At 55.5% G+C, this 27,979-nt stretch overlaps 1 protein-coding gene across 4 annotated transcripts in view; it reads left to right on the forward strand.

The window, feature by feature from the left end:
• Nucleotides 1–27,979, forward strand: part of DCTN1 (dynactin subunit 1) — a 68,238-nt gene that overhangs the window by 26,966 nt on the left and 13,293 nt on the right. For 2 of the 4 annotated variants that reach the window (XM_054989738.1, XM_054989735.1), the window contains exons 4-6: nt 2,225–2,256; nt 19,427–19,444; nt 24,531–24,551. In XM_054989738.1, coding sequence (XP_054845713.1) covers nt 2,225–2,256; nt 19,427–19,444; nt 24,531–24,551 — 71 coding nt within the window. The remainder of the gene's footprint in view (nt 1–2,224; nt 2,257–19,426; nt 19,445–24,530; nt 24,552–27,979) is intronic. The other 2 variants (XM_054989736.1, XM_054989737.1) reach the window with 2 other exon arrangements.

Genomic DNA, 27,979 nt, shown 5'->3' on the forward strand with positions numbered 1-27,979 from the left:
GGGGGTGTCTTTGGAGGGCCCCTGGGCAGGCACTTCAGCGGAGCTGGCACCTCCCTCCCACCCCAGTCCGGGGGAGAAGCGCCCTCCTGTCCCTGGGGAGGGAGCCCACGTGCTGCTACTTCAGGCAGGTTTAAACCGCTGCATTTGGCTTCGGATACTCCCTTGTGGAAGAAGAACAGCAGATTCTCAGAGTGTTGTTCTCTAAGGTGCCCCAGACTCCAGTCCTGCTATTCTACTGCAGACCAAGAGGGTGGCCCACCTGTGAGTGACTTGTGGTAGTCTTGGGTAAGGAGTGTCTTCAAAATAGTGGTGCAGCAGAATGAACGGCAGATGAGTGGCTGGAGGTTCCGGAGCGGCATAAATGCTCACAAGCTCCAGAATCCTGTTGGCTGAATCCTGCAGGTGGGGAGACTAGACTGGGCAGGCATGCTTTGCGCGGCATCAGACCACAAGAAGGGTATGGCATTGGGCGAGAAAGGGGCGGGGTCCTTAGGGTGGTCCCACATCAAGTTAGGTAGATGGCTCCTTATGTGTGCTTCAGATTTTGGGGCACAAAAATGGGCCTATTATGACCCCTACAGTAAGGGACCCCCCTGGGTTTGCCAGTGGGGGGTGGGTGTTGGTGGGGAGGCTGTGCTGGGCACCCCCAGGAATCCAGGTGTTGCTGCTGCTGTGCCTGGCTTGCCCATTCAGCTAGACGTGGTAGGGTGATCCCTATTCCTGCAAGATTCCTGCTAGAGCTGGGCACTCTCGACAGAGAGCAGCTGGATTTGACCAACAGGCCGCTTGCTTTAGGAGGACCCAAGTGGTAGGGCCACAGAAGTTAGGAGGGCGAATGGGCTTGATCCTGTGATACGGAGCATACAGGAAGCGACTGGGTTAATTGAGGAGGGTGAGACCCAGGAGTTGGAGTGTCAGTGCGTATGCCTTTGATGTTTGTTTGGTTCTTAAATTGATAATCTGCTCTTCCCCCAAGTGGGCTCAGAATGGATGACAACCTATATAAACACAATCAGATAAAATCAGTTAAAAACATAACATTCAGCAACATGTAACTCGCGGTGTGTCAGGGGAAGACTGGGTGAGTTTGACTGCTGGGGTCCTGTGCAGCACGGCTCACTGCTGGGGAGTTTCCGTGGCGACTGGTGCCTGCGGTGATGCAGTGCGTGGACTTGGAAGGTGCAGTGATGCAGTGCGTGGACTTGGAAGGTGCAGTGATGCAGTGTGTGGACTTGGAAGGTGCAGTGATGCAGTGCGTGGACTTGGAAGGTGCAGTGATGCAGTGTGTGGACTTGGAAGGTGCAGTGATGCAGTGCGTGGACTTGGAAGGTGCAGTGATGCAGTGTGTGGACTTGGAAGGTGCAGTGATGCAGTGCGTGGACTTGGAAGGTGCAGTGATGCAGTGCGTGGACTTGGAAGGTGTGCCCTGATCTCCGCTTAGCTCTTGTTCCCTCTTAGGAGCTCCAGGCTTCCATGGCATGTCAGGGTGCACAAGGGAAGGGCCCCTCGCTCTGGCACCTGCAGGGATGCCCGTAGGGTAGATCAGGAGGGAGCCAGGGGGTGCCTTGTGAGGGAGTGGGGAGGACTGGGCCCAGCCAGGGTGGCAGAGTGCCCCCTCCTGCCCCCAGCTGGGCATTGGGAGTGGTGCACGTGGCGAGCCTTGCTGAGGCTTGGCAGCCAAAACTGGGAAAGGAAGAACTGCCCTGGAAGCGTCATAAAATGAATGCTGTAAAGCCACGCAGGACAGGGAATCCCGGAATGGACAGCTGCAACAATAAAAGGGTCATTCTGTAGGCTTGCGTGGGTTTAGTACGGATGAACAGGAGTCTGTCCTGTAGCACAGCCTGGATGTTTTTGAACAAGTGTGGCTAGAAGCTTTTAACAGCAGAAACACTCAAGGTTCGGTTGTTGGCAGAACTGCCAGTCTCCCTGCTACAGAAAGGAAGAATGCAGAGAGGCCGAGCTGGTTGGAAGGTAGCGCTGGGGCTCGCGGGTTGTGGGCCTCGGCACTGACGAGCAGCCCTGTGTTTTGGATGGTTCCTCAGGCTCTTGGCCTGGTCCCCAAGAGGCCCCCGGAGCCAGAGGTTCCATCCCTTCAGAAAGAGGAGCAAAGGGTCTTCTAGGGATGTCCAAAGCACAGAGGTGTTCTTTGTGAGGACCAGGCAGCCAGAGAGCCTTTTGAGACTTGGCTGTTTGAATAACTTGTTGTCTTTCTCCCCTCCAGATTCTTCAGAAGGTCCCAAAGCCAGCAAACTGGTGAGTACGCCCCGGGGCCTTGTGCTTCCACCCATGGGGGAGGGGGAGGGTTGCCACCCAGGGGCCTGGATGTTTGGGGGCTGGGTTCTCAGGGTGGCCTGGCACACGCGGGGTCAGTTGCAAAGTGGCAGCGGCAGCAGCAGCGGCAGCAGCTTTAAATACGGATGCGGAGATCATGAAAACCACACACATGAAATACAGGGACCTGTTGGAACACTTCTGATGCATTTGGATGCCTCAGGTTGAATAGAAGGGCTCAGAATTGCTCTTGTACCTGGTCTATGCCTAAACGGACTGCCGGTGAGGGAGCCTCTCTCTCTGCTGGTTTGCTGGAGCTCTTGGCTTGAGGTCCCTGGTGCCTGGCTTCATGGTTCTGCCCTTCTGGGGCTCCAGAGATCAAGCCAGCCATTGAGTGCGGCAGCCCCAGGGAGCAGGAGTGGCCTCGACAGAACGGACACAGGGAGCCCCGTCATACTGAACCGAACCCCCTTGATCCATCGTGGCCACTGCCTTCTATGGGTCTGGCAGTAGCTCTCTCAGCGTGTCTCACATACCACTCATCACCCGAGCCTTTGAACTGGAGGTGTTGCCAGGGGCTGAACCAGCGGCCTTCTGCATGCCCAACATGTGCTCCGCTGCCGAGCCAGGGCCCCTCCTGGCAGCTGCGGGTTAGTGGGTGGCCCGTGGGCTGCCACTCGCTGCAGCATGGGGCTACGTAGCCATACAGGCTGGGCCTGATGCCAGGGAGTGGCAAGGGAGCTCAGGCTGGCGGGGCGTGTTGCACTGCTGGCTGCTCACAGGCCGTATCAGAGCACAGCTGGGAATTCAGACAGTCTCCTGGGGACAGCTGATCCCTTGGGGGAGCAGGCTGACAGCCCTTGCAGCCGGCCTCTGTGGTGCTTTTAAGGACCGAAGTTCAGTCCCTTGCTCACCTGGCTGGGATACTAGGCCTCTAGTCCTTGCTGTGCTTTGCTAAGGATGGCTGCTCTGTAGGCCCCCTTTCTATGGGGCAGCAGCCTTTTCCTCCCGAGTTGTGTGACGCTTCAAGGGCAGCCCCGTGGTGAGGGCCTGGCCTGGACAGAGAAGGGGAGTCGCACAGGAAGCAGATCCCAGCTGTGGAGCTGAAAGGGGGCCATGCGCTCCCCCAGTGGGGGTGGGAAAGGGGGTGCAGTTTGCCTTGAGGATGCGGTTTGGCCTATCGTGCCTCAAGTAAGGGTGGTCCAAGGCAATTCCTAGTGTGAGACCTCTTGATAATCGAAGGGCCTGCTTGGAAGGAGGGCAAGGAGCGCCACGAGCCCCATGATGGGAGGCCAGGCGGGGAGGCGTTCTTCCCTCCCTCCTGCTGAGGTCAAGGGGGCTGGAGGCCCCCCAGGTGACAAAGTCGGGGGGGGGGTGTTTGCCCTCGGCTGGGCTTTTGTGTGGTGCTGAATGCATATTGGGTCACGTGCTGCTCGTGGACGTCCCCGAGGAGCACATCGGATCAGGCAGCCGAGTGGGAAATGGGACCGTTTTGCCTGCAGCTTGGGCGGAGCCTCCCCAGGGTCTGATGGAAGCACTGGGGGTGAGGGTGGGTGGTTGTGCCCCAAACCGGCAGCAGGGTTGGCTGCTCATCCTCCAGTAGTCCCTGGTGGACTTGCATGTTTCCTGAGCTGAGTTGGAAAGCAGAAGGGAGGAGGTGCTTGAAGTCTGGAAACACGGAGCTTGGAGGTGCAAAGTCTTTCTGAGAGCTGGCCGACCATGCTCAAGAAAATGGCTAGTGCCGACCCGTATTTAACCCTCAGCTCTGCCTCTGTTGGATGGTTCCCCTCGAACTTGGGACGCCTGGGGCCCAGCGTGCCGCTCCTCGCCTAGCAGTCTTCCCCTGTCCATTGGCGGCACGGCCTCCCACCCTGCTGGCCAGGTGTGCCTCTGGGGCATCGCTCTCCTTGCCCCTCGGGTGTGGTCTGCTCAAGTCGTGCTGCTGCTTCCAGTTGTGCGCTGCGAGAGTGTTTGGGCCCCTTGGCACAAAGTGTGGCTCGCTTGCTCACCACCTCCTCCAGCCTTCCTGGCTGCGGCCTTCTCTCAGGCCTTCTGCTCTCGCCCCGTGGCCCTTTCTCCTCCCCCCTCCAGAGCTCTGGCATCCTCCTCCTGAATTCCAGGGGCTGCCCCTCTTTAAACCCTCTGCTGGCTTTGCATCCTTTCCAGGATCCAGGACACCTCCTCCTCCTCCTGGCCCCCCCTTCTCCCTCCTCTCTCTCGAGCTTCCGCATATCCCTGCCCACAGCCATTCCAAGGCCTCTTCCCCCCCAGCTCTGCCCTCTCCCCCAAGCCCCCTCTGCTGGGAAGCCGTAATGGCACAAGCGTCCTCCTGCCCAGCTGACACCCAGCTGAAGTCCATGTGACTCCTGAAGTGTCTCTAAGAGGTAGAAGCAAAGGGAGGCATAGAGATCACGTGAAGAACTGGGCCAAATGCAGGCCCTTTCCCCCTCCCCTCCCGAAAGGTCCTGGAAGCAGGAGTCTGGCATTCTGTCGGGGGCCAGAGGTGCAGTGCCCTGCCCCGTGCTTCTTGAGTGGAGGCTGTATCTGCAGCTGCTTTCTGCTCACAGAAATGGCAGAACAGGCGCGGCTGCCAGGCAGCTGTTCCTCCCTGTCCCCGCCCTGGCAAGCTGGTTGCCTGCTGCTCACTCCACTAGATGTCAGTAGCAGCAGCAGATCTCGTGGACCGCTCTTGCCAAGACCGCTCAGGGCCCAAAGGAGATTGCAAGAAGCCAGCCTCCCTCCCTCCCTCCCTCCCTCCCTCCCTCCCTCGGGCATGTTGAGAGGGCAGCTGCTCCTTCACAGATGGCATGCAGACGCTTGGCCTCCATTTTGGTGCTTTGTCCTTGGCAGAGGGTGGCTGCTGAGGATGAAACAGGTTCCTTACGTTCACCCCTTGGGCAAGCAAGAAGCCCTCCCTCCGCAGCTGTTTCGCCTTTGGAAAGGGAGGAAACCAACATGGAGACGTCCCGTTGCCTTTGCATGATCCTGTGGTGCTGAAGGAGATGGCTGGACACCAGCGTCCATTGTAAAGCAAGCTTTGGCTTGAAATCTAACTGCTGGGGCTACTAGGAGCCCCCCTGGGGCCCCCTGGAAAAAGAGCCCCCCCCCAATATGATCCTGATCCAGACCAAATATCATAACAAAACAAATCGCTTGGCGTGCTTAGTTCCCGGTAGGCCCCTGTCTACGTCTGCAGTGGGGAGCTTTTGCTTTTGGAAGTCTTGTTGGTCTCTACGGTGCCTTCAGACCCAGCGATTTCCCTTGGCTTGTTCTTGCCATGAATAGAGCACAAAGTATTCAGCAGGGAGGAAACATTAAGGGGACAGGGACAGGATTATTAAAAGAAAAGATTTTACTTACGATTTGCCTGTTGGAATAGGATATAATTCAAAAATACCCACTTTCAAATAACCCTCAACTAGCACAAGTCCACATTAAAGGAGAAGAGACGGATCTGAAGAAATCTCTCTCCTAGTACTTTGTGAACTTTTTATCCAGCAAAATTTGATAACACTATCAAAGCTGAGTTTTTGGGCAGGCTGTGCCTCTCCCGCCAAGCCTCCCCGAGCTGACAGGTGACTTTGGCTCCTTGCTCAGGGAGTAAAACCCGCTGACTCCAGGGCTCGCCTCCGAGTCTGCACACGGGATGCCCACAACATCCTGGCTGCTGTGAACGATGAGAGAGGCATTTTCATTATTCATTCCCAAAGGGACTGTTTGGTCCAGGGGTGGTTTCATGTGGCTTTGTTTTGCTACTGTTCCTTTTTTGCTTTGTTTTTTGGAATTAGGTCTTGTTATTATTTCCCATTGGTTTCAGTTGAAAACCTCCTCTCCCCCAATCTTGGGTCAGTACCTTCATGGCTTTCCACCCAAACTGGACAAACCCCAGGGGGGGGGGGGTCATGGTATTCTCGGAGTACACCCACATTGCGAAATTTTAGACAGATAGAATTGCCCCCTTTTTGAAGGCAACTCTGTAGGAGAATTGAAAGATTCTGAAAAGTAACGGAGACGGCCCTGCAGCCACTGAGTTTCAATAAATAAGCCCCAAATAAAAACAGTAAATTGCAGAAAGATTCAGAGAACAGGAACAATATTCCAGAAGAAAGCTACGGCCAACGTTGGCACAAGCACCTGCCTCTCTCTCACACTCGGCCACGGACACTTGGCCACCAGCTTGCAGGCCCCCCTCTGCCTCTTAAGGCCTGGAATGCTCTCGCGCGTATGCAGCCCCCCCCTGGCTGCCGCTCGCAGTCTGCCAAGGAAGGGTAGCGCCTCTCTCCCCCTCCCCCTAAAGGGGCACGTGAAAACACGACTTGTCCGACCACTTACAGAGCAGCAGTTTTTTCTCCATACTTTTAAAAAACTTGGCTTGGATTTATGGTTCCAGCTTCACGGGCCTTCAGAGCCCCTGGAATTGAGTCCTTCTCATCCCCCTCCTGGGGGTGGGGGGTGGGGACAGTCCTGAGTAGTGAAATCTGTGGGACTTGAGTGGAATTGTGTTCTCTGTGGTCTTTGGAGAGGTTTGGCCACTTGTGCCCTCCTGCAGCGAAGCAGCTGGCTTCTGGCGGAGGGTGGACGTGAACGGGCCCAGGCTCCTTCCAGCCCTCTTACCCCAAGTCCAAAGCAGACCTGCTAGGCTGCTCAGACTTGCTGGGTTGCTTGCCTTGGGAAGGCAGTTGGCCTCTTCCTGGCTATGCCGGGACACTTCCCCTTCAGCACCGAGGGCTTTTCCTCCAGGGGAAGGCGGGCCAATGTGTGGCCAGTGGGTCTGGTTGTTCTTAGGAAGGGGGCCTCCAAATGCCCTGTGGGCTGTGTGGATGCCGGCCTCATGCTCCTCTTGTGTCACAGTTGGCAGCAAGCTGGAGGGAGGGGCGGCGCAGAGAGATTTTCTTGGCAGCAGAGCTTTTGTGGGGTTTGGTTGGCCTTGTACCCTCCCCTCTGCTCTAGAACCTCAAGGGGGCAAGTCTCAGCCTTTTCCCACAGGGCCCTTTCTGGGGGTGGGCTAGGGAGTGTGCCAGTGGGGGCTGCCTGTTGCCACAGGGGCTTCTTCCACAGCTTCCTCTCAAGCCAGGGCTGAATGCTTGGGGGCGAGCAGCAGTTGCCTCTTCTGTTCTGCTTCCCCTGTGTGAGCCTGACCAGCGGGAAACCTGAAGGCTGTTGCGAGGCCCCTGGTCACCTTCAGAGTAACTACTGACTTTCTAACATCTAACCTTTTGTCCTCTTTCCATGCAGCGTGGAGTCAAACCTAAAAAGGTGGTGTCTGTTTTTCCTTTCAGCAGAGTCCTTCTGCGCATGGCCGTGGCTGCGCTGGCCTCATGTGCATGTGTCCCTGTTGCATGTGTGTTCCCTCTGCTGGCCTGTGTGTTGGGAGAGGCTGCTGGAGAGTGTGGCAGGTCTCCCTGGCTTTGCTGCTGACTGCCAGGACATGCCACCAGGTGGAGCCCAGTTAGAGTGGTGTTTGTGATGCTGGCAACTAGGAGCCCCAGCTGTGGCTTCCCTCTGGGAGCTGGTGTTTATCCCCGTTATGTGGAATCCTGGCAGCATATAAAGGAGTGTGTGGGCTCGGCACACACAGCCAGTGTCCTAAATTGCCAAGGATGAGGCTGGGAGGGCTTTCGGGGGGGGGGTTGCCTATTTTGCTGCTCTTTCCTTTCACTGTTCCTCAAGGGAAAGCCCCTCGTCCTGGAGGAGAGTAAAACTCTTCCTTCTGCATGGGGTGTGTGTGTGTGTGTGTGGGTGCACTGTAGAGCTGTTGGCCCCTGGCCACAAAATACCACCTTTGCCAAGGCATGGATTTTAGAGACTGATAAAGTCTATACAAAATCAGAGAATAAATGATGTAAGCTTGTATGGTAACAAGAAAGCCATCCACATTTGACTGTGGAAGAAGTGACAGATGGGAAATCAGGAATATTGATTTAGATTCAGGTCTCCATTTTGTCTAAACTTCAGAACTGTGGGAATAATCTTTCTCCCCACCCGGCCCTTCCCGCTTGCAAAGCTGCCAGCTCTTTAAGACCTGACCCCCTAAACTGCCTCTGCCACTAGTCCAGCTTGCTCTTGGCTGCACCTTGAGGGAAGGGAGAATGAGCATGTTCAGCAGAACCAGGAGGCTGCTTCAGCTAGCCTCGACTCTGTGCTCAGAGCGTCCATCCTCCGGCCCTGCTCTGCCTCAGCCATCCAGGCCACAATGGGCCGCAAGTAAAGGGCGGGTTCACGGCAGGAAGGAAATCCCTTTTCACCGGCACAGAGGCCAGCCTCGTCAGGCCAGGCTGTTCCCCAAGCACCAGCACTCAGACCCCCTGGGTGGAGGCAAGGCGGCAGTACACAGAGAGGGAGCCTACCTGTTTGCTTCTCGGTGGGGATGACACAGCGCAGCGGATCGTTCTCTCCTGCAGCCTCTAAGACTTCGCAGGGCGTGGCTGAAATGAAATCCAGGCAGAAGAGCCCTTAGCGGGGCTTTGAGGAGGAGCTGGCAGGACAGCTGTTGGGCAGGGACCCCCTCCCTCTGCCGCGTGTGCTGCGTCTCCTTGCTTGCGCACCTGCCGCTTTGCATGAAGCCCCTGGTCAGTCCCTGGCTTGCCTTTTCTCCCCGCCCAGGAGGTGCACACAGATGCAGATGCCGCGGTGGGCCACCGTGGCCGGCTTTCCTGCTTGTCTCTTGGTAGTGGGTCTCCACTTGGAGTGGTGGCTGAGGGGCGAATGGCTCCTCTGCTGTGGCTGTGCCCAGGAGCCCATGTCCTGGGAGGGGCTCCTGGTGCAGCGGCTCAGGCGGGCATCCCTCTGGCTGAATTTGTGGCTTGCCTTGGCGTATGAGCAAAGTCTCTTCTTTGCCGTCACCCTAAAAGACGACCTAGCCAGAGTTGTGGCGGCTCGCGGCTCTTTGGAGTGTGCAGTTTCTGTCACAGCGCTGCTGAGGAAGTTCACTCTGTGTTTCCAACTGAGCCACTCCAGAGCAGCTGAAGGTGCCAGCTGGCAAATCCTTCTTGATGAGATTAGGTAGCTCTCAGGAGCACAACCTCAGAGGCTCAGGCACAGACGTGAGTGGCAATCTGTGGACTGGCTTCGCCCGGTTGTGCTTTTTGGCAACAGATGGCGGATGAGCTCAGTAGAGGTCCGCCAAGGTGTCCCCTTCCCCCTTGCCCCAACCTATTCGCCCTCCCTTGCTTGCCCGCCATCTGTCTCCCGTGCAGAAGGGACTGCTGGGCTCTCTGCTCAGGCTCTTCCTTGGGGAGGTTTTGCTCTCTCCTCCCTGTGCGGCCTCTTGGGAGGAGGGAGGTACGGTCGGCTTATCATTAGCTGGGAGGGATTTTGACATGCGGTGCGTGAGGATTGGAGGCATGGCAGGGCCTGGGGAGCCTGTGATGGTGAGAGGGAAACAAGGGGAGCTTGGCTTGGGATGTGCTTCCAAGAGGAGGGTGGGCCTGGAGGTCCTGGGAGGAGCTGAGCCCTCCCAGTGTGGCTTTTCTTCAGGGGGAGGTAGAGCGGGGCTTGCTGGCCCTAGGGAAAGAGGCCGAAGTGCAGTGGCATTCTGGGTGCATCTGGATGGAGTATGGGGAGGCTAAGCATAAGCCCCCCCCCCCCCGGTTTCCCCCCTCCGCTCGCAGCATTTGGGGATCTCGGAAACAGAGTCCTGTGGAGCACTGCCTGGCTGTCCGCGTTGATCTCTCCTTATGCATGATGGTCAGGTGAGGAGCTCTCCAAGGTAGCTCCGCTTTGGCAGGACTGTTTCCTTTGAGCGCTCTGTGTGTGCACAGAATCTGGCTGCCTCTCCAGACCCGCTTAAGGCAGCTCCCAACTAAAACGATAAAACAAACCCAACAAGGGCAGTGAAACAAAATGACACAATGAAAGAAATTGAGGAAGCAAGCCACAACGCCCTCCTTTCCCTTGGCTCTTGCTTCCATTTAATCCCTTGAGGTCTAGCTGGTGCTCCTGTGGCCTGTGGAGCTCAGGTTTGGAAAAAGCCAAATAAATTATGGAAAATCAGAAGGCCTCTGCAAACGTCTTTACCTAACTAGTACAGGTTGCAGAATCCCTCTGGCGCAGCTGTGTTTTGAAAGTGCACAGCCCCTGGGGGTTTGCCTGAGCCCGCGTTTCTTCTGATCTCATGCTGCTGCCAGGGAATCGAAAGATGTGGCACCAGAAGGCCAGGTGATGCCCCTCTGGAGATCCCCCCGTCTGTGCCTCTCCCCCGCCCGTGAAGGGCCTCGCCTTGCCTCCTGCAGCTGCGGCTGCTTCAGTGCCTGGGGCCCTCGGGGCTTGGTGTCGCCTTTCGGTGCTCTGCGCTCCCTGAGGCTGTCCAGCATCGGATGCAGCCCAGGAGCCTTTTTCTGAAGCAGTGCTTGGATCATGGGGTGGGTGGGGGGTGGGTGGGGGAGTTACTCGTGTAACGGGCCCCCTTCGCTATTGCCTTAGTGGCCTTGGCGGGATCATGTTGCTACCCCCTTCTCTGTTGGGGCTCCCCGTGGCCTCCCTCTGGAACTCGGGGCCTGGCTGAAGAGGACAGCCTGGCCTCTGGTTCTGCGTGGCTTTGTTGACTTCCCCCCCCCCCCCGACCTGCCCTGTTGCGATCTCGGGGAGGATCTCGCCTCTTTCTGCCGCTACATTTGATCAGATGAGCCCCTGCAGCGGCCTTCTACTGAGCCAGACCTCCCCCCCCCCCCCCCGCCCCAAGCCTGTTAAGTTCAAGGTGGTCTGCTCGGACCGGCAGCAGCTCTCCAGGTCTCGGGCTGAGGTCTTTCCTGTCACCCCCAGCCTACTCCCTTTAACAGGAGAGGCTGGAGATGACCGTCTGCACGCCAGGCAGATGCCGCGTCCCTGAGCCACCGCCTTGCCCCCCCCCCCGCGTCATCAGCGTCTGCCACTTTGCCTTCCTCAGCGTCTCCTGCGTACTTTGGCCAAGGGGTCCTTTCGTCCGAGGAGCAAGGGTCTTCCTAACGGCTTGAAAGTGCCCCTTCTGTCTGAGCAGAGTCTGAAAGCTCAGACCCCCAGCTGGCCTCAAGGGGCCCCAGGACACGTTCTCAGATTTGAGAGGAAGAGGGAGTGGCTGGAGTCTGGCTGCCTGGAGCCCCTGTGCATTTGGGCAGGACCTCTGCTGCAGAAGCAAAGCGTTGGGCACCTTCCTTAGAAACCCCCCCCCCCTTCTGGCACATGCCGGCTCTCTAGTGTGGGGGAGGGGGAGAAGGAGAGCCCTCCTCAGGTGGCCATCTGGGACTCCCCCCCCCCAAGAGAAGGGCTGGGGTCTGTCTGCTGAGGGGGGGGGGACCTCTGCCCCAGAAGAAATGCTGCAGCCCAGCTGGCCTCCTTGCTTGTGAAGAACCAACGCGGAGAATAAAAGCCACAAGCAAATGCCTGAGAAGGGAGTTGTGGGTGGGTTGGGTCCAGCCCAGAAGAAGAGCAGGTCTGTGGACGTCCCTCTGTCCCTGGCTGGTGTGGAGATCCCCCTGGGTCCAGAGAGCACGGCCACTGAAGGGTGCCATCTGGTGCGCCTTGCTGCTGCCCTGGGCTAGCCGCCCTTTGTCTCCATCAACACCCTCCCTGGATGGAGGAGCCTTTTGGGGTGAGCCCAGCGGGGGAGGGAGGAAGGGCACCCCCTCCCTGCCAAGGCCCGTATACTTTAACGTTCCATAAATACACCAATTAACACAATTTTACATTGTAAGTTTATATATGATGCATTTTATGTTAAAAGTAGCAAAGTGGGTTTTGAGTACTGCGTGTGTTTCAATCCCCACTCCCGCCAGCTCTGTTTTTTCTCTCTGAAAAATGCAGTATCGTGAGGAATTTCACACCCCTGTGCAGGAGCAGGTTGTTGTTGTTCGTGGCACGTTTTGTACCCTGAACTGGAGGTCATAACATTCCCGAGCCTTTTTCTGGCGGTTGCTTGCTTGCTCTTGCTGACCTGGTGTACACTGCTCTGCAGTTATGCAAATGACAAGAAAGGAACCCACAAGAACTTGGGGGTGGGATCTGATTTTTCCATTTACCCCCCCCCTTCCCTCCTTCCTTCCTGGCAGCCCCTGTAGCCTCTCCCCTTTCCCTGCTCCCGTCTCTCTTTCCCAGCCACCAGCCGGCCTTCCCGTACCTGCTTCCCCCTCCTTCAGCTGGCCCTCCTTTCCTGGCAGCCTCTCCCCAGGACACGCCTGGGCCTGTTGGCGGCTGCCATCGGTGGGCTGTGCCAGACTGAGTTGTGCAGTGGATGCCACTGCTGGGCAGAGGCCTGGCCCAGTTGTGTGGGCATTGCGTCTCTCGTTGTCACCACCAGGCCTGTGCCCAGCGAGTCCTCTTCCATTAGGAGGGGACATGATGGGGAGGGGGGATCGGGCCTTTTCGGGGAGTTTTGGATTTCCAAGTCCTCTTTTGCACCCTCCCCTCCGTGGCTTTGCTTTCTAGAAACCAAGGCTTGGACAGCTCAGGAAACCTACCAAATGGCTATTGAGAACGCAGTGGGTGTTCTTTTCCTAAAACTACAGGCATTATTTATATTATTTTGGGACATTTTAATTCCCCAGTGTATTCTTTTTTGTTTTAGATTTCAGATTTTTCTGCCAACCTGGGACTTCCTTCAGGTTTGTAGAGAAATCCCCCATATCTGTCCAAAGCTCCATGTTGTGGATCTGTTCCTTGTAACTTTTATGGAGTGGTTTGGAATTGTAGGTACGTGACGTGTGTAAGTTCTTTGTAGGAACAGAGCTGGGAGTGTGGCTTATGAGGACATGGGAGGGGCTAACAGCGAGAGAAGTTAGTGGGTCGACCTTTTGGATGTCAGTAAAGCCCCTTTTCCTGTCCATAATTTGAGTGCTGGGCTGGGGCCTTCTTTCTTCTGGTTACTCCTGGCACGTGCAAGGCTGCGTGCCTGAAGGCTAGCCACGTGTAAGTGTGGTGCCTGCAGAGTCTCTGCCTTAAAGATTTTCGGTCCTGGTGCTTGTGTGTGTGTGTGTGCGTGCATGCATGTACGCGCACAGCCGAGCCCAGCTCCGCAGAGCATGATGGCCCTGTCTGTAGCCAGCCAGCCACCCTCCTGGTAAGGGCAGTCCTCCCTCCCTGATGCCCCGTCCGTGTCTTCCAGCAGCCATGCTGGATCGGGCTCCATCTGGGACCGTAATCTCGGCGGCTGCTTTTCAAAGGCAAGAGGAAAAGAACCCAGGCTGTTTGCGCCCCCCATAAGAAATGGGCTGCTGCCATTCCCTGACGGTCTCATCGAGGCAAAGCTTGTCCCTAGTTCCTAGCAGTAAATGTCCCTTTTCAAGGACGCTGAGCTGTGCTGCTCTCCCGTAGAAACTGCAGGGTCCCTCTTTGTGGATATAGAAAGAAAGAGCGCGAGGAGAGCCCTGCAGACTCAGACCAGGGTCCATCTAGTCCAGCATCTTGCCTCAGGCAGCAGCCGAGCTGTTCTCCCGGAGAGCCAGCCTTCCACGAAGCTGCCTCACAGCAGTGGCCGTCAGAGGCGCTGGCTGCCGCTGTGTATGGCGTTTCCCTTGAGTTGCCATGCCTAGTAGCCATTGATTGACCTCTGGGCTGTGAACCTGTCTAATCCCTTTTTATAGCCATCTACACTCATGAGCATCGCTACCTCCACTGGCCGTGCATTCCACAGTTCATGTCCTCATTGAGTAAAAATGTATAACCTTTGTCTGTCCTGGACCTGCTGCCCAACAGGTTCATTGAGTGCCCCCTGAAGTCTAGTATTATGGGAGGGCGAGCAAAACACTCCCTCCGTCCCCTCTCCACTGCATGCACCATTGTATAAACCTACGTCCTCCTGACCCTCCTTGCCTTTTTTTAAGACTGAAACGCCCCACACAGTAAAGGTATTCCAAGCCCTTAATCCTCTCCGTTGCCCTGTTCTGTACTTTTTCCGGCTCTGCAGTGTCTTTTTTATGATAGGGCAACAAGAACTGCGCGTGGTACTCGAAAGGAGGAGGCTGCACCATAGGTCTATACAGGGGCATTATAATACTGGCTGTTTTATTTTTGGCCCTTTCCTAATAATACCTCAGGTGGATTGTACTTTTTTTACTGATGCCACATTGAGGAGACATTTTCAGCACGTTCTCCACTACATCAAGATCTCTCTCAATCTCAGTCTTGGCCAGTTCAGACCTCATCAGCGTCTATTTAAAGTTAGGGTTTTTGGTTCCAGTGGGCGTCCCCTTACACTCGCCTGCACTGAACTTCATTTGCCACATTGTTGCCCACTCCCCAATTTGTGGAGATCTTCCTGCAGCTCTTCACAGTCAGCCTTGGTTTTCACCATCCTGGATAACTGGACCTGCAGACTTGGCCATTCACACACACACACACACACACCCCAGTTCCAGATCCTTTATGAACAAATTAAATACCACCGGCTCCACTGCTCACTTCTCACCATTATGAGAACTGCCCGTTTGTTTCTATGCCTCCTGCCACTGAACCCGTGTTTAATCCACAAGAGGACCTGTCCTCTTACCCAGGAGTCTTTGGTGAGGGACCTCGTCAGAAGCCTTTTGAAAGCCCAACTATATAACAACAACAACATTCGATTTATATACTGCCCTTCAGGACAACTTAACACCCCACTCAGAGCGGTTTGCAAAGTATGTTGTTATTATCCCCACAACAAAACACCCTGTGAGGTGGGTGGGGCTGAGAGAGCTCCGAGAGAGCTGTGACTGGCCCAAGGTCACCCAGCTGGTTTCAAGTGGAGGAGTGGGGGATCAAACCCGGCTCTCCAGATTAGAGTCCCACCGCTCTTAACCACTACACCAAACTGGCTCTCAGTTGCCAATATCTACACGCTTGTTCACTTTCTCAGAGAGCCCCAACAGGTGGGTGAGGCAGGGGGCTTCCCTTTGCAGAAGGCAGGCTGATTCTCCCTCAGCAGGCTTTGTTCCTCTGTGTGCCTAATAATCCTATTTTGGATCACAATTTCTACTAATTTCCCTGGGACTGACTTTAGGCTGATAGGCCTGTAATTATTTGGATCCCCACAGGACTCCTTTTAAACACTGGTGTGTCTTTTTCTGTTTTCTAGTCCTCTGATTATGAAGGCCAATTTTAGCAACAAGTTACATATTCTGGTCAGTAGATCCAGCAGTTTTGTATCTCGTTTCCTGGGGAACCCTTGGATGCATGTTGTCTGGACTGGGGGACTCACTCGTTTTCAGTTTACCTGTTCCTAGAATTTCGTCACCTGCCGCCTCAACTGGGCCCCTTTCTCCAGACGCCCTTCCCCAAACCAGCCCTGGCGTGGCCGCCCCACATGTCCCACTGTGCACACACGGACAAAGGATTCGTTCCGTTTCTCTGCCGTCTTCCTTGAGCAGTCCTTTCTTCGTCATCCTTTGGATCGATTTCTGCGCCTGACACATCTGAGGCTACACTTGTCGTTTGTTGTAATGATTTTGGCCTTCTGCCCCTCGCATTCTCTTTGCTTGCCTTACTGTCTACTTAAATTTGTTTTGCCAGATCTTGTGCTCCTCCTTCGCCCTGACTGAGGAAACCTTCCACTTATGAAAGGAAGGCTTTTTAGCCTCGTTGTTTGCAAGCGCTCCCAGAAAGCAGGAGTGAGGGCGCAGTCCCCAGAGTGCGGTAGACAGGGAAGAGGGGGAGCGGCCCAGTCTGTGGAGAGGAGGCAACAAGAAGAGTCTCAGTCACGCAGGGGGGTTCATTGAGGTAGGGGGCTCCCGAGTCACAAAGGGCTTTGAAGATGCGATCTAGCATCTTAAACTGAACTTGGAAGCACTGAGGCAGCCAGTGAAGCAGTTGCAGACCAGATGCTAAATTGCCGGCCTCAGTCAACATGCAGGCTGCTGCATTCTGGGGTCACGGACACTTCCAAGGAGTCTTTAAGGGCTGCCCTATGTAGAGCGCGTTAGTGTGTGTGCTTAACATTTTCTAAACCAGCCTCTTTCCTGACACATCAGGACCCAGGACAGGGAACAACCAGGGATAAAGTATCGAAGACATGAAACTAAACAACAGTTTTAGCAGGCAGAGAGCATCCCCCTTTTTTGCCCAGACTCAAACTGCCCCACCTACATCTCTTATTTCCCAGCCCTGCCAAAGGAAAGGAGGGGTGGGAGCTCTCCGGACCTCTTCCGGGAGGATGTTTCACAAATATGGCAGCAGCCTAGAAGGCCCACGCCTGATCTGTTGCCAAGTCAACCCCAGATGGTCGGGGCTCAGACACGAAGTCCAGCTGGAAAGAGCAAAGGTGTCTCGTGGTAACATCCTTCAAGCATGTTGGCCCCACGTCAGGAAGAGTGTTGGAAGTGAGCAACAGCTCCTTGAATTGGATCCAAGAGCTGAGAGCAGTCAGTGCAGGGACTACAAGTAGGAGCAATACGGTCTTGATGGTTGGCCCCTGGTAACAACTGGGCCTCTGCATTCTGGACCTCCTCACATAGTGTGAGGCTGTGCAGGTACCCATGGCTGTGCCCTTAACCTGATGGTACAAGCTGTTACAAACCTAAAGCAATTATGGGTGGAGACAAAGGGATAGAGCTTGGTGGCAGAGCGTGCTGTGGTATTTTCAGGGGCAGTGTTCCTCATGACTTGTGGATAGATCAAGATGGGTAGCTGTGTTTGTCTGTAGCCGTAGAAGAGAGCAAGAGTCCAGTAGCGCCTATAAGACTAACAGAATTTGTGGTAGGGTCTGAGCTTTTGTGAGTCACAGCTGAAGAAGTGAACTCACGAAAGCTCCTACCCTACCACAAATTTTGTTAGTCATACAGGCGCTACTGGACTCTTGCTCTTTACTAATGGCTTGTGCTCATCTTTGTGGGGAATGTATTGTTGAAGGCTTTCACTGCCGGAGAACGATGGTTGTTGTGGATTTTCCAGGCTGTATAGCCGTGGTCTTGGCGTTGTAGTTCCTGACGTTTCACCAGCAGCTGTGGCTGGCATCTCCAGAGGTGTAGCACCAAAAGACAGAGATCTCTCAGTGTCACAGTGTGGAAAAGATGTTGGCAGGTCATTTGTATCTACTCAGGAGGGGTGGGGTTGGGCTGAGTCATCCTGTAAGTTTCTCAGGGTGTGGCATGCTAATGGAGGGAGGCTTCACTGTATCCTGAGGAGGTTTTTTTGCATATGGATTGGTGCTTGATGTACTAATCTTCTCTGCAAGGCTATTGTCGGGTATAGAGTGTTTTGTTAGCCTGGTGTTTTTCAGGACTGGAAACCATGCTCTATTCATTCAGCAGGAAAGAAGAGGCCTTAAGACGCCAAGACCACGGCTATACAGCCCGGAAAATCCACAACAACCACAACAACCATTTGTGGGGAGTGTCGGTCTAAAGAGCATCAGCATTCATGGTAGCTCATAGGGCATTCTGTGAGAGGCAGTCAGTAGACTGTAGGTTCCCCAGGAAGCTGTTAATATTCTCAGAAATCATGAGTTGCTGGTGGTTAGGCCCCAAAATCGTCCATTTGGCTGGGAGCTCCTGCCCTGACCCTTGCTAGTAGGTGGAAACATGCGTGTGCCTTAGGGTTCCTGTTTTGTGTGTTTTGGACAGTAGCTGAAAGGTTCCTGGCTGAGGCGTATCCGTGGAGGTTTGTTTGTGTACATGTGTGGGAAATCCCTTCAGGAGTATCAGATTCTTCTGGTATTACTGGGAATAGTGGCCTGCTTTGTTGATGTCTTTCATTAGGATACGTAAGGACTGGGTTGGGGACATTTAAGATGAAAAGTTCAGAAATATGGAAGAAAATGCCAAGGACATTTTTGGTAGTGCTCCAGGGACACTTACCCTAGTGGCAGAGAGTTCTCTATGAGTAAGGGCCTCTCAGATGCCTGTTTTTGAAGGCAGCCATTCAACTGGCTGAGCTCAACTTCTGCAAAAAGCAGGCAGGGAGAAATCACCCTATAGCGAGCTGGTGCCTGACTTGCCTCTGAGTGTGTTTGACTGTGGCGAAGAGTTGCCTTGAGCCATGGGGAAAAGAGGGGTAAAGATAGTTTAATAAAAAATAAAGAGGTGGATGCCCCCAGGATACCACTTGGAAAATCAGAGCGGGGGGGGGGCACTAAAATGTGAAATATTACTTGCAGTCCCCTCTGCAGTCTCAAACCGTCTCCGGCTCCTCCAGGGCGCTGCGCGAGCGCTGGCTGACTTCTCCTTCCGTTTGGGACTTGCACGATAGTGTTTCACAGGAAAGTGCTGTGGCAGAAATCTGTATCCCTTTCTGTGCCATCGACATTTTATAAATATACGCAGTCTTCAGTGGGCATACAAGTTCAGCTTCCACAGCTTTTGTTTGCTGGAAGAGAATCAGTCAGTCCACTCCGTGGAACCCTGCTGAGGAGCACACGATATTTCCACGGTGGCTGAGATCCAGGCGGTGCACGAGCCCCGGCGCCTCCGCTCCCCGAGCCCCACGTTTTCCTTTGCGCTCCTTTGCGTGTTTGTTCTCCTCTTTGTTGCTCTGCATGTGGTGCTGGGAAGAGGGGAGGCCGTTTGGTGCACATCCCAGCCCCGAGCAAGCGCCCGCCTCTCCTTTTTGCATGCCTTTGCGGGAGCATCGGAGGGTCCCGGCCTGACTTGTCGAGGGGAGGGAACTCCCCAGGCCTTGCTAGGCACTGGGCGCCTGGGCGAGGGAGGGGAGGGGAGGGAGGGCGCCTCGCGGAAGCCGCCGTCTCCTGATCCCGGGAGGCAGCTGAGCTTAAGGCGTTGCTAAGCTACGTGGAGCTCCTCGCACGTCCCTGGGCGGCGGCGGCGGCGGCGCACATCAGCCCCTTCTCAGCCCTCCTCTCCCCAGCCTGCCAGAGAGACGGCAGCCCCTGCATGCGGCGGGGCCTGGATCAGAGCGCGGCCTGCTCGGAGCGAGGGGAGGGGAGGGGAAGGGCCAGGCGTGGTGATGTAATGAGTGGCCGGGGCGGTGGTTGGAGGCCAGCGGCGGCAGGATACCCAGAGGCGCCCGGGCTGATGCGCCCCGCTAACCGGCTGGGGTCCAAGAGGAGACGCCTCGGCTCCGGGGGCGGCGGCGGCGGCAGTGCAGAGGCGACGGGGCTGCGGCCATTTGCAAGATCTCCTGGACAGGCTGTGCTGGGGAGCGCTGCATTGTTGTGACTGAATGGGCTAATATTCTGTCTGCCTCTCTCTCTCTCTCTCTCCCCCCCCCTCCTTCTCCTCCTCTCTGTCTTCTTCCGTCTGCAACCATGAAACAGGCCACAACCACACGGAAGGTACAGTGCGATGGATATGCCGTTGCTGCTTTTAAGTCACTGGATCTGGTTTGAGTGAGGCCGGGCGGGGGGGGGGGGCTCCCTTTGCATTTCAGCTGGCTCCCAGGGGTTGTGATGTGGCGGGAGGGGAGGGGGCATTGGCTCCAAGGAGACGTGCTTGCAGTTTGTGATTGCAAAGGGGTCACCGTATTAGTTTGTCATAGCGAGATAAAGCAGGAGTGCAGGGGCTCTCAGCCTTTAATTCACCGCAAGCTCATAGTGAGTGAAATAAAGAGGTTCCTCTTTAAGGTGCCAGTCAGGGCCTTCCGTGTCCAGTGTGTCCCAAGCTGGAGTTCATCTCCTTTTTCATCTCCGTGCTTTCTCTTGCCGTGGAAGGGAGGCTTGGAGGCTTGTGCTGCTGCATATGCTGCCAAGGAATCGGGGGGGGGGGGAGGCGGCCGCCTGATCAGCCATCTTCACCTGCCTCTTGCATTTCTAGTGGCCCTGCTCCGAGCGGCATCTAGTAGTGCAGCTGGCCACGGGACGCGACTCTGCCAGGTTTGCCGAAGCGTTTGCGGGGGTCTGCTTGGGGGGCCTCTGGCCACGCAGCAGCTGTGTGAGCAGTTCTGAAGCCTCCTGTTGCAGCGCGTGTGCTGCGCAGTCTTCTTCGTTTTGTGAGGGGGCATTCGCTGGCTGTTAAAGATGCTTGCAATGGCCCATTCCAGACGGAAACGGCCAGGCCAGATCTTGGGCATTCAAGGGCAGGCCGAGACCGCACGCTCCTGGCCAGGCCCAGAAATCTGCACCCAACAGAGTGCCTGGCCTCGGGAAGCAGCTCTGTGGGCTGCCAGGACGGCATTCGCTTCTTGGTGGGTGTGAATGCCTTTTGTGTCTACACCTGCTCCTGGCAGGGGGCCGCTTCCTTGGGTCCTTAGTCCTATGCTTTAAACAAGCCCCTCAAAGGTTCGTTGACGGCGGGGATCATCCAGAGCCACAGTGTGCGTTTCCGTTAATCGAAAGTGATCGAAAGTTAGTGTTGACAACATGCAGACTTGTCAGTGGTGCTAGAGCATCAGTGGACACTTTATATTCTGCAAGGATGGGGTGGGGGAGTGAGAACACAGCAGGGGTATGGCACCCAGCTCCCTCCTTGTGCCTGCCGTGTGTGTGAATTGCAGCCAGAGCTGGCAGTCTGAACCAGGATGCTTGGAAACTCTCCCGTCCCACATCTTGCTCCCCTCCCCTTTGAGGGAGGGTTTGGTATTGCACCAGGAGGGAAATGCGAGAGGAGGAAGAAATTTTGAGAAGAGGTGGCTAATAGGGGCTCGCAGCCTCTGCAGCTGGGTCTTCAGTGATTCAGGCTGAACGCTGCCCGCCTTGCCCAGGAGAGCTCTTGCATTTCTCCGTTCAGAACCAAGAGAGCTCTCCAGAGTTCCCCTCATGACAACTGTGCAGGGATAACCACGCTGGCTGGACCTTGTTTGTGAAGCCAGCATGGCCGCCTGTGGGTTTTTAATGAGTGTTTGTATAGACAGCTGGCAGGTACGGGTTCTCTGCTGCCTTAAGGGGCGTGGCTGCAACTGGCCTTGCCATGAACAAAGCAGGTGGTCCAAAGCTGGCATCCGGGGTGGGGGCTTTCAGCCCCCCACAGCCTTTCTTGGCAAGTGCTTACTGAGTGCCTTGCTTGGGCAGCTTCACCTCCAGTCCAGGGACTGCAGGAGATGGTCACGTGAGCGAGGGCTCTCCCTTCCCGTTCTAGGTACTCCTAATCATTAGGCAGCTTAAACCTCCTATGGCGAAGTCGACTTCCCTGGGTGGCCAAGTCACATGGTTGACAATTGATGACAGATGGAAACCAGTTCTGGCCCCCAGATCTCTGAATCGTTGGTTCTGCAAAAGCATCCCACTCCATGGTAGCCATTGCAGGCATCCCCGCAACCCTGTGGGCCCTGCAGCCACAGAAACGGCCTTCTCCAGCCCCTGTGGCCTCCTCTTCTCAGCATATCGGCTTCTGGCACTGGGTGGCTGATGCTTGCAGGGGGCGTTCATGTGCCCCGCAGGCTGCCCGTGGGTATCAGGGCCATGACAGAACTTTCCCAGTTTCCACACCAAAAGCGGCAGCCATGTCACTCTGCTCGGTCACAGAATTTGGCTTCCCTTCTGACAGAGTTCACCACCTAGTATGGGGGGGACTTTGTGGTGGGAAAGCAAGCGACAGTTTTTATAACTACATCTTAAATAGGATTTCATAGCAGAACTCCAGCTTGCTCTGGAGAAGGCCACAGCCTGTGGCTTCCCGGCGTCACTCTGGGGCTTCAAGGACTTAAAGACGTGTCCTCCACGCCACCAGCAGGAATAGGAATCGTAGTTAAAATGCACCTAGCTTGAGAGGTGCCGGAACAGAGGAGCGCAGGAGGTTGTGGGCCGCGTGTTTGATGCTTCCTCACAGTAAATGAAGTGCCTCCCCCCAAACTGTGTCTCCTTTGGGCCTGCCCAAGAAGCCACTGGCGTCCCCTGCAGCCGAACTGCTCTGGAGGGACCCGCCTGGCCTCTTCCCAAAGGCTTCCTGGTGGGGGAGGGGGGCTGGCCTGGGCTGGCCTGTGCGCATCTGCAGGCCAGTTTCCTCCGGTCTCTCTGGCAGTGGCCAGTTGGTGGCTCCCCTCCCCGCCCCCCCCCCCCCGAACTGCTCCCCAGCCTGCGGGAACACTTGATGGGGGACCCCCCCCCCCTAAGACTTCTGGCTCATTTCGGACGCTGCCGGCCCAGGTGCCGTTCTCTCGCTGCCCTCTCCCTCCTGCAGCGTCGGTGTGTCTAGGACGAGGGGGGCTCTCAGTCTGGCTCTTGATCTGTCAGGATGCTTTCTCGGGCTCAGGGGAACTTCTGGGGCCCTCTGCAAGCAAAGTCCGTGTTCTCCTGTGAAAAAGCAGCAGCAGCAGCCGCATCTGTCTTCAGTACGGGTTGCCTGACCACTGGGGCAGAACCATCTGTGGGCTGTCAGAGACTCACACCCTGGCCGCAGGACATCCTTCCTCCACCCGGTTTCTGAGATTTAATGGAGCTGTGGCTGACGAGTCTTCAGGCTAGCCTCTGCAGCTAGGAGGGCTGAGATTCTCAGCTGCTTTTTTAAAAGGCTAGACTCTGCCCCTGACGCCAGGCTCCAGCCTGAACGCTGAATAGGTGTGGCTGCCCAGACTCAAGCCAGCCCGTTTGTTGGTGTGCCCCATAGTCAGCAAGGGGGCACTGCTGAGCTGTTTCCCAAATGCGGGAAGTTAGTTGCTGGCATTCATTGACACAGGCCCACACCCCATAACAAGAAGACGTGTTCCATGGGCAGTGCCCCTCCTGGCTCCCGCTCCTGCCGCCTGCCTGCTCTCCCTCTAATAAAAGGGCTGGAAGGGCTGAGTTGGAGGCTGCCTTCTCTGACAAGGGCGGCTTTGTCCGCTTCCTCTTTGGCTGAGGCTCTGCTGAGGCTCCAGCGTTGGCCAGGATGGGTTAAGCCATTCCCTGCTTAGAGCGCGGATGTGTGTGTGTGTTTGTGTGTGTGTGTGTGTCTCAGTGCAGGGTTGCCTTCTGGAACTTGCATTGTGGACTGCTGAGAAAAGCAGAAGGCACACACACACACACACACACACACACACAGCAGCGTGAGTTGGAGGCCTTTCAAGGACACACCTGAACCCCCGTTTCCCTTCCGGCTTTTTAGCTTCCACTCTTGTGCCTGCCCGTGCCCCAGCCCTGCCAGGGGAAGAACACCGGCTGGTTCCACAGGCAGGCTGCTGTCCAAAGGTGGTCTCACCAGTTTTGCCCCACTGTCTGCTCAAAGGGTGGCTGCTGCCTCCCTAGCCTTGCTAAGAGCTCCCAGGTGGGAGGGCTCGCGTCTGGCACCCGGCCACCTGCCTTAGCCCAGAAAGGGGCTGGCAGCAGCTGTCAACCTGTTCTCCCCCCCCAGGAGTCCAAAGAGCGACCCCCCCGCCCCCGTCAATCTCTTGCCGCGTTCCATGTCCACCTGTGGCACTGGCCAGCAGCACGTCTGGTGAAAGTCACTGCAGCCTCATGGGTGCCACGGCGGTGCTTGGTAGGTGCCACCATCAGGCAGGGGCCAAGCCTCTGAGAGGCCTGGCTCTGCCTTTCCAGCCTTTCAGACTCCTGGATCCAGCCTGGGCTCAGAGCAGATCTTGAAAAGCTTTAAAGCATCACCTCTCACAAGGGGGAGGGGACGGTAGGAAAGCTGCCAGTGCCCACTCCTGTGCCTTCCCTGCCAAGGGCGTTTTCCCCCGGGGAGGGAATCCATCAGCGCTCCTCGTGGCTTATTTGTTTCTAGTCCCCCCCCCTCCCCCAGTCCTTCTGCAGGAGATGGTCACCTGACCCCTCGGCGGGGACTGCAGCGGTGCTCACTGGCTTGAGCGCGGGACCCAGGGTGTCCTGCCAGCCCTGTGTGTCCAGACTTCCTTCCTTTCCTTCTAGCCTACCCTTCTTGCTGAGAAGCTTCGGTGTGGGGGAGCAAGATGGGGGCAAGCAGGTAGAAGTGAGGAGGGGTAGATTCTGGCAGTGGGCGAGCTTTCTGCCAGAAGGCGGCCTGCTGTAGACGGCCCTCTGGGGTTGAGATTCAGACCTTAAAAGCCTGCTTTGGGGCGGGGCGGGCAGCAAAGTCAGCCACATTTTCCCCTGCAGCCCAGCAGATTTACTGCATTATTGAGAGAGGAGCCTTCCCAATTCTGCCCGTGGGTCTCACCGGAGTGCCTGCCAGTGGCACTGCCCTCCTTTGCTTGCACACTGTTGCCACCTGAGTGTTCATTGAGACGGGGGTATCTGAGAGTGTGTGCGCGCACCATCATGCGTGACACGGGCAGCTGTTGCCTCCACCACCTCCTTCAGCAGAAGGGCACGTGGTTGAGAGGAGGCTGGGGAAAGCAGGGTTGGGTTGCGAGCATCAGCAGCAGCGAGTACGGAGCACTGGTGCCCTGTCCACTAACGCCGCGCCTGTCTTGTTTCTCCCTCGCTTGGTTTTCCTCTGCTGCCGCCGCTGCTGCCTGTCTGTCTCTGCTCTCCTGTCTTCCCCTGTGTGACTGTTTCTCCTCCTCCGCTGCCTCCTCCTGCTGGCCTGCAGACCGCTACTAGGCGGCCCAAGGTGAGATCCGGGGGTTGCTGGACAGCCGTTGTGGACGCTGGAAGTGCAGAGAAGCCCCTTGCCGCCTTCTCCCGCTCAGTCTGCCTCAGAGTTGCTCCGGCACTTTTTGGCTATTCTTGGTGGCTGCCGGTGGCCACTGAGGCCAGCGTTGGTGGTCGGGGGTTGGGCTGTCTTAGCCGAGATATTGGACGAGTCCCTGAACCGAGGCCTGGGCATGCTTGTTTTGGATACCGTCACTCTCCACAGCAGGAAAGGATCACAGCTCCCTGCGCCTGGGTCTGAAGTCCCTCTGTGATCCCAAAGGCTTCTCATTACTTTCCTCCCTTGCAGTCTGTTCTGCCAGAGAACTGGGAGAGTTGCCCACCCTCCAGAGAAGGGAGAAGTTACTCTCAGCACCGGCCCCGGCCAGGGAGGTGGGTTCTCTGTGGTGCCAGGGCCTCCGGACTAGCCTGCGCTCTGTGCTGTCTCTCTGGGTCAAACCAAAATCTACTTGCAGTCCTTCTCTGACTCTCCCTCCTGACCTTTCTCGTCAGCCCCGTGTGCCCATGTGCAGCTGCAGCCAGGACTGTACGAAATCTGGAGAATGAATTCCGCTGCTGTGTAGCAGGGCTGCCAAGCGGGAACCTGGTGGGCAGAGAAGTTGGGACCTGGTGTGACAGCTTATCTCATTTGGATTCAGTATTGGGGTCTGCAGCGTTCAGCCCTGTCAAAATTTTCCTCATTAGTTGAACTGGAGTAGGAACTTTATCAGATCAATGTGAGATAAACCCTTTGAGAGAGACTTATGTTTTATAGCTTAATGAAATGCAGCGGACCTCAGTGTTTGGTCTTTAACCAGCAGAACAAGCGGAGAAGTTCTTCGAGTTAATGACTTTTATTAAAGTAAGACAACTCTTTTTATGAGGAAAGAACTTGGCAGGTATATACAGATGCTAATAGATCCAATTGTTACAGAAAAATGCATCCAATAAACTAAGATCTCCTAAGATTTCTCAAACTTGGCTAAATACATGAATTTTAAGGCAAACTGGGTTTTAGCAGTTCGAAGCCCTGCACACAGAGAGGAGGTTTTGGGGGGACCCGCCTCTCCTGCTGAAAGGCTACTAGCAGAAGCCCCACAGACCTTTACATGACACTTTTTATAAAGAAAGTGATAGAAGTAGAGATAAGTCTTTCTAACTTCAACACGATTGTCCTCTAAATAAAGCGATGTGTCCCCAAAGTGATTATAAGGTAAGCAGTAGGTCTTTTGAAATACCTCTTGACCACGCTCATCAATTTCTCAAAGCAAAGTTATAAGGCTGAAGGTGGCCTTGTAGGCGTTCAGGGTTAAGAGAGCAGTTCTTCAGCCGCACAAATGAACTGTCAGAATTAAAGGCAGTTCTGTCATTTTCCCAACTCGCTGCTGAACTCTACAGAGGTTCTGAAAACTACATAAAAAACGCGCATGATTAACATGAATCCCTTTGATTAAAATCACGCCTCTGCGACTCCTGGGCGAGCACCTGGGAGCAGCTGTGTGGACAGAAACGCCTTTGTCCCCTCCTGCTGGTTGGGTTCAGCATCTGTTGCTTGGCTGTCTGTTGGCAGAGGCAGGGGCAGCCGAGTGGCAGAGTTTCTCCCTGGAAAGTGCCCGACCGCTTCTGTAAGTCAGGCTCCATCACAGGAAATGGGTTTAACTTGGTAGCTTGATCCTGTCCTTTGGCGTGAGTCTTAGAAGCTTCAGGAAGCCATCGGAGGGGGTCCTGGGTCCGGCCCTCTGTGGGCACGGCTCTTGCCTTGGCCCTCAACAAGGAAGGAAGGGAGTGAGGTTTTAAAGGTCGGTTTGGGTCCTGTGAATGATTCCCAAGACTGCTACCTCTCCCAGACTGCAGCTTCTTTCAAATAGCTGCCAAAGGCATGTGCTTTGGGGGACAGTCTGGGAGTTTTACAAAATGCAGATTTCCTGGCCAGTATCTGATTCTTAGTCAAGACAAAGCTGTGCCTCTTCTGCCGGTTACTGGCATCGTCCCTGCTTGCATTGTTCCTAGCAGAGCCTCTAGCCAAGGGGCCACCACATCCTGCTTCCCGATTCCAGTGGGGGCAGGCCTGTGGAAACCGGCAAGCTGGGTGGTGGTGGTGGTGGTGGTGAGGGGACACCCCTGCCCCTGAAAGTTTTCTGTCACTTGTGGGAGCAGTCGACTCTGTAAGTTAAGAACTTCCTGCTGAGTCCTGCCACTCATTTTCATCGGGTGACCCCTCGTTCTAGAATCAGGGGCAGAGAGAATCTCTCCCTCCCCCTTTCCCGAGCCCTTCAGTTTCTGCCTGCATGGGCACGGACACCCCAGGGTCTAAACTGCACAGCTCAGAGCTTGTTGGACCCCACTGCTCATTTCACTCCATTGTAAGAACTGACCGTTTATTTCTACTATGTTTCCTGTTGTTTAACCAATTTTTAACACATAAAAGGAGTTATTTTCTTGTCCCATGCCTGCTAAGCTTACCCTGAAGTATTGGGTGAGGGACCTTGTGAAAAGCTTTTTGAAAGTCCAAGCATATAATGTCCACTGGGTCTCCTTTAGCTACCTGCTTGTTCACTTCCTCAAAGAACCGAAAGATTGGTGAGGGGGGACTTCCATCGGCAGGGGCCAGGCTGATTCCCCCTTGGCAGGCCTTGTGCCTCCGAACGTGGCAGTTCTAACCCTTTTTTAGCCATAGACTGACTACACTCCAGATCCGTTTTTTAAAGAAGAGTGTAGTTGGCTTTTTTCCAATCAAATGTTAGTAACTGTTTGCATATTTTTGTTAGAAAATGAACAGATTCACACTTGAAAGTCATTATAACTCTTAGACGTATCCCATCCAGGCCTGGTGATGTTTTAATCTGAAAAAAAATCCATCTAGGCCATCATCTTTCCCCCAGATTCTTGAGGAATGGTCCTCGGGCATGAGCAAATTTTACCAGCCTGCTGCCAGGGGAGCTCTTTGCAAAACGTGCAGACGGCTGTCTCTAGAAGCAGCCGGGGGGGGGGGGGCGGCAGTGGCAGCTGCTGCTGCTGCTCTTCCTCCCACAAAAAAAAGGGGGGGCAGCCTCTGTTTTGCAGTCCGTGGAGGAGATGGCCAAGCTGCAGGTTCGCCTGCCGGGCCTGGCGGGATCCCGCTGTGTGCCAAGCAGACAGGCCCAAGCTGCAGTGCCAACAGGAGGAGGAAGGCTCTCCAGCCACCATGGAGCTCCTCCTCTGGCCACTGCACAAGGCAAGAGGTGCTTTCCAGTCTTGGTGGGTCTTGATGGTCCCTGATTCAGCTGCAGCAGCCACAGCTGGAAGCAGAAGCTGCCGTGTTCCCAACTGCACCAATTCTGCAGAGGCCCTCTAATGCACATCGTAGCCTGACGCTCCTGCAGGCGAGGGCTTGCTTTGAATTCTGGCTGTTATTCCAGACTCCGTGGA

This window comes from Eublepharis macularius, chromosome 10 (genome assembly GCF_028583425.1).
Source record: "Eublepharis macularius isolate TG4126 chromosome 10, MPM_Emac_v1.0, whole genome shotgun sequence".
Classification (NCBI taxonomy): domain Eukaryota; kingdom Metazoa; phylum Chordata; class Lepidosauria; order Squamata; family Eublepharidae; genus Eublepharis; species Eublepharis macularius.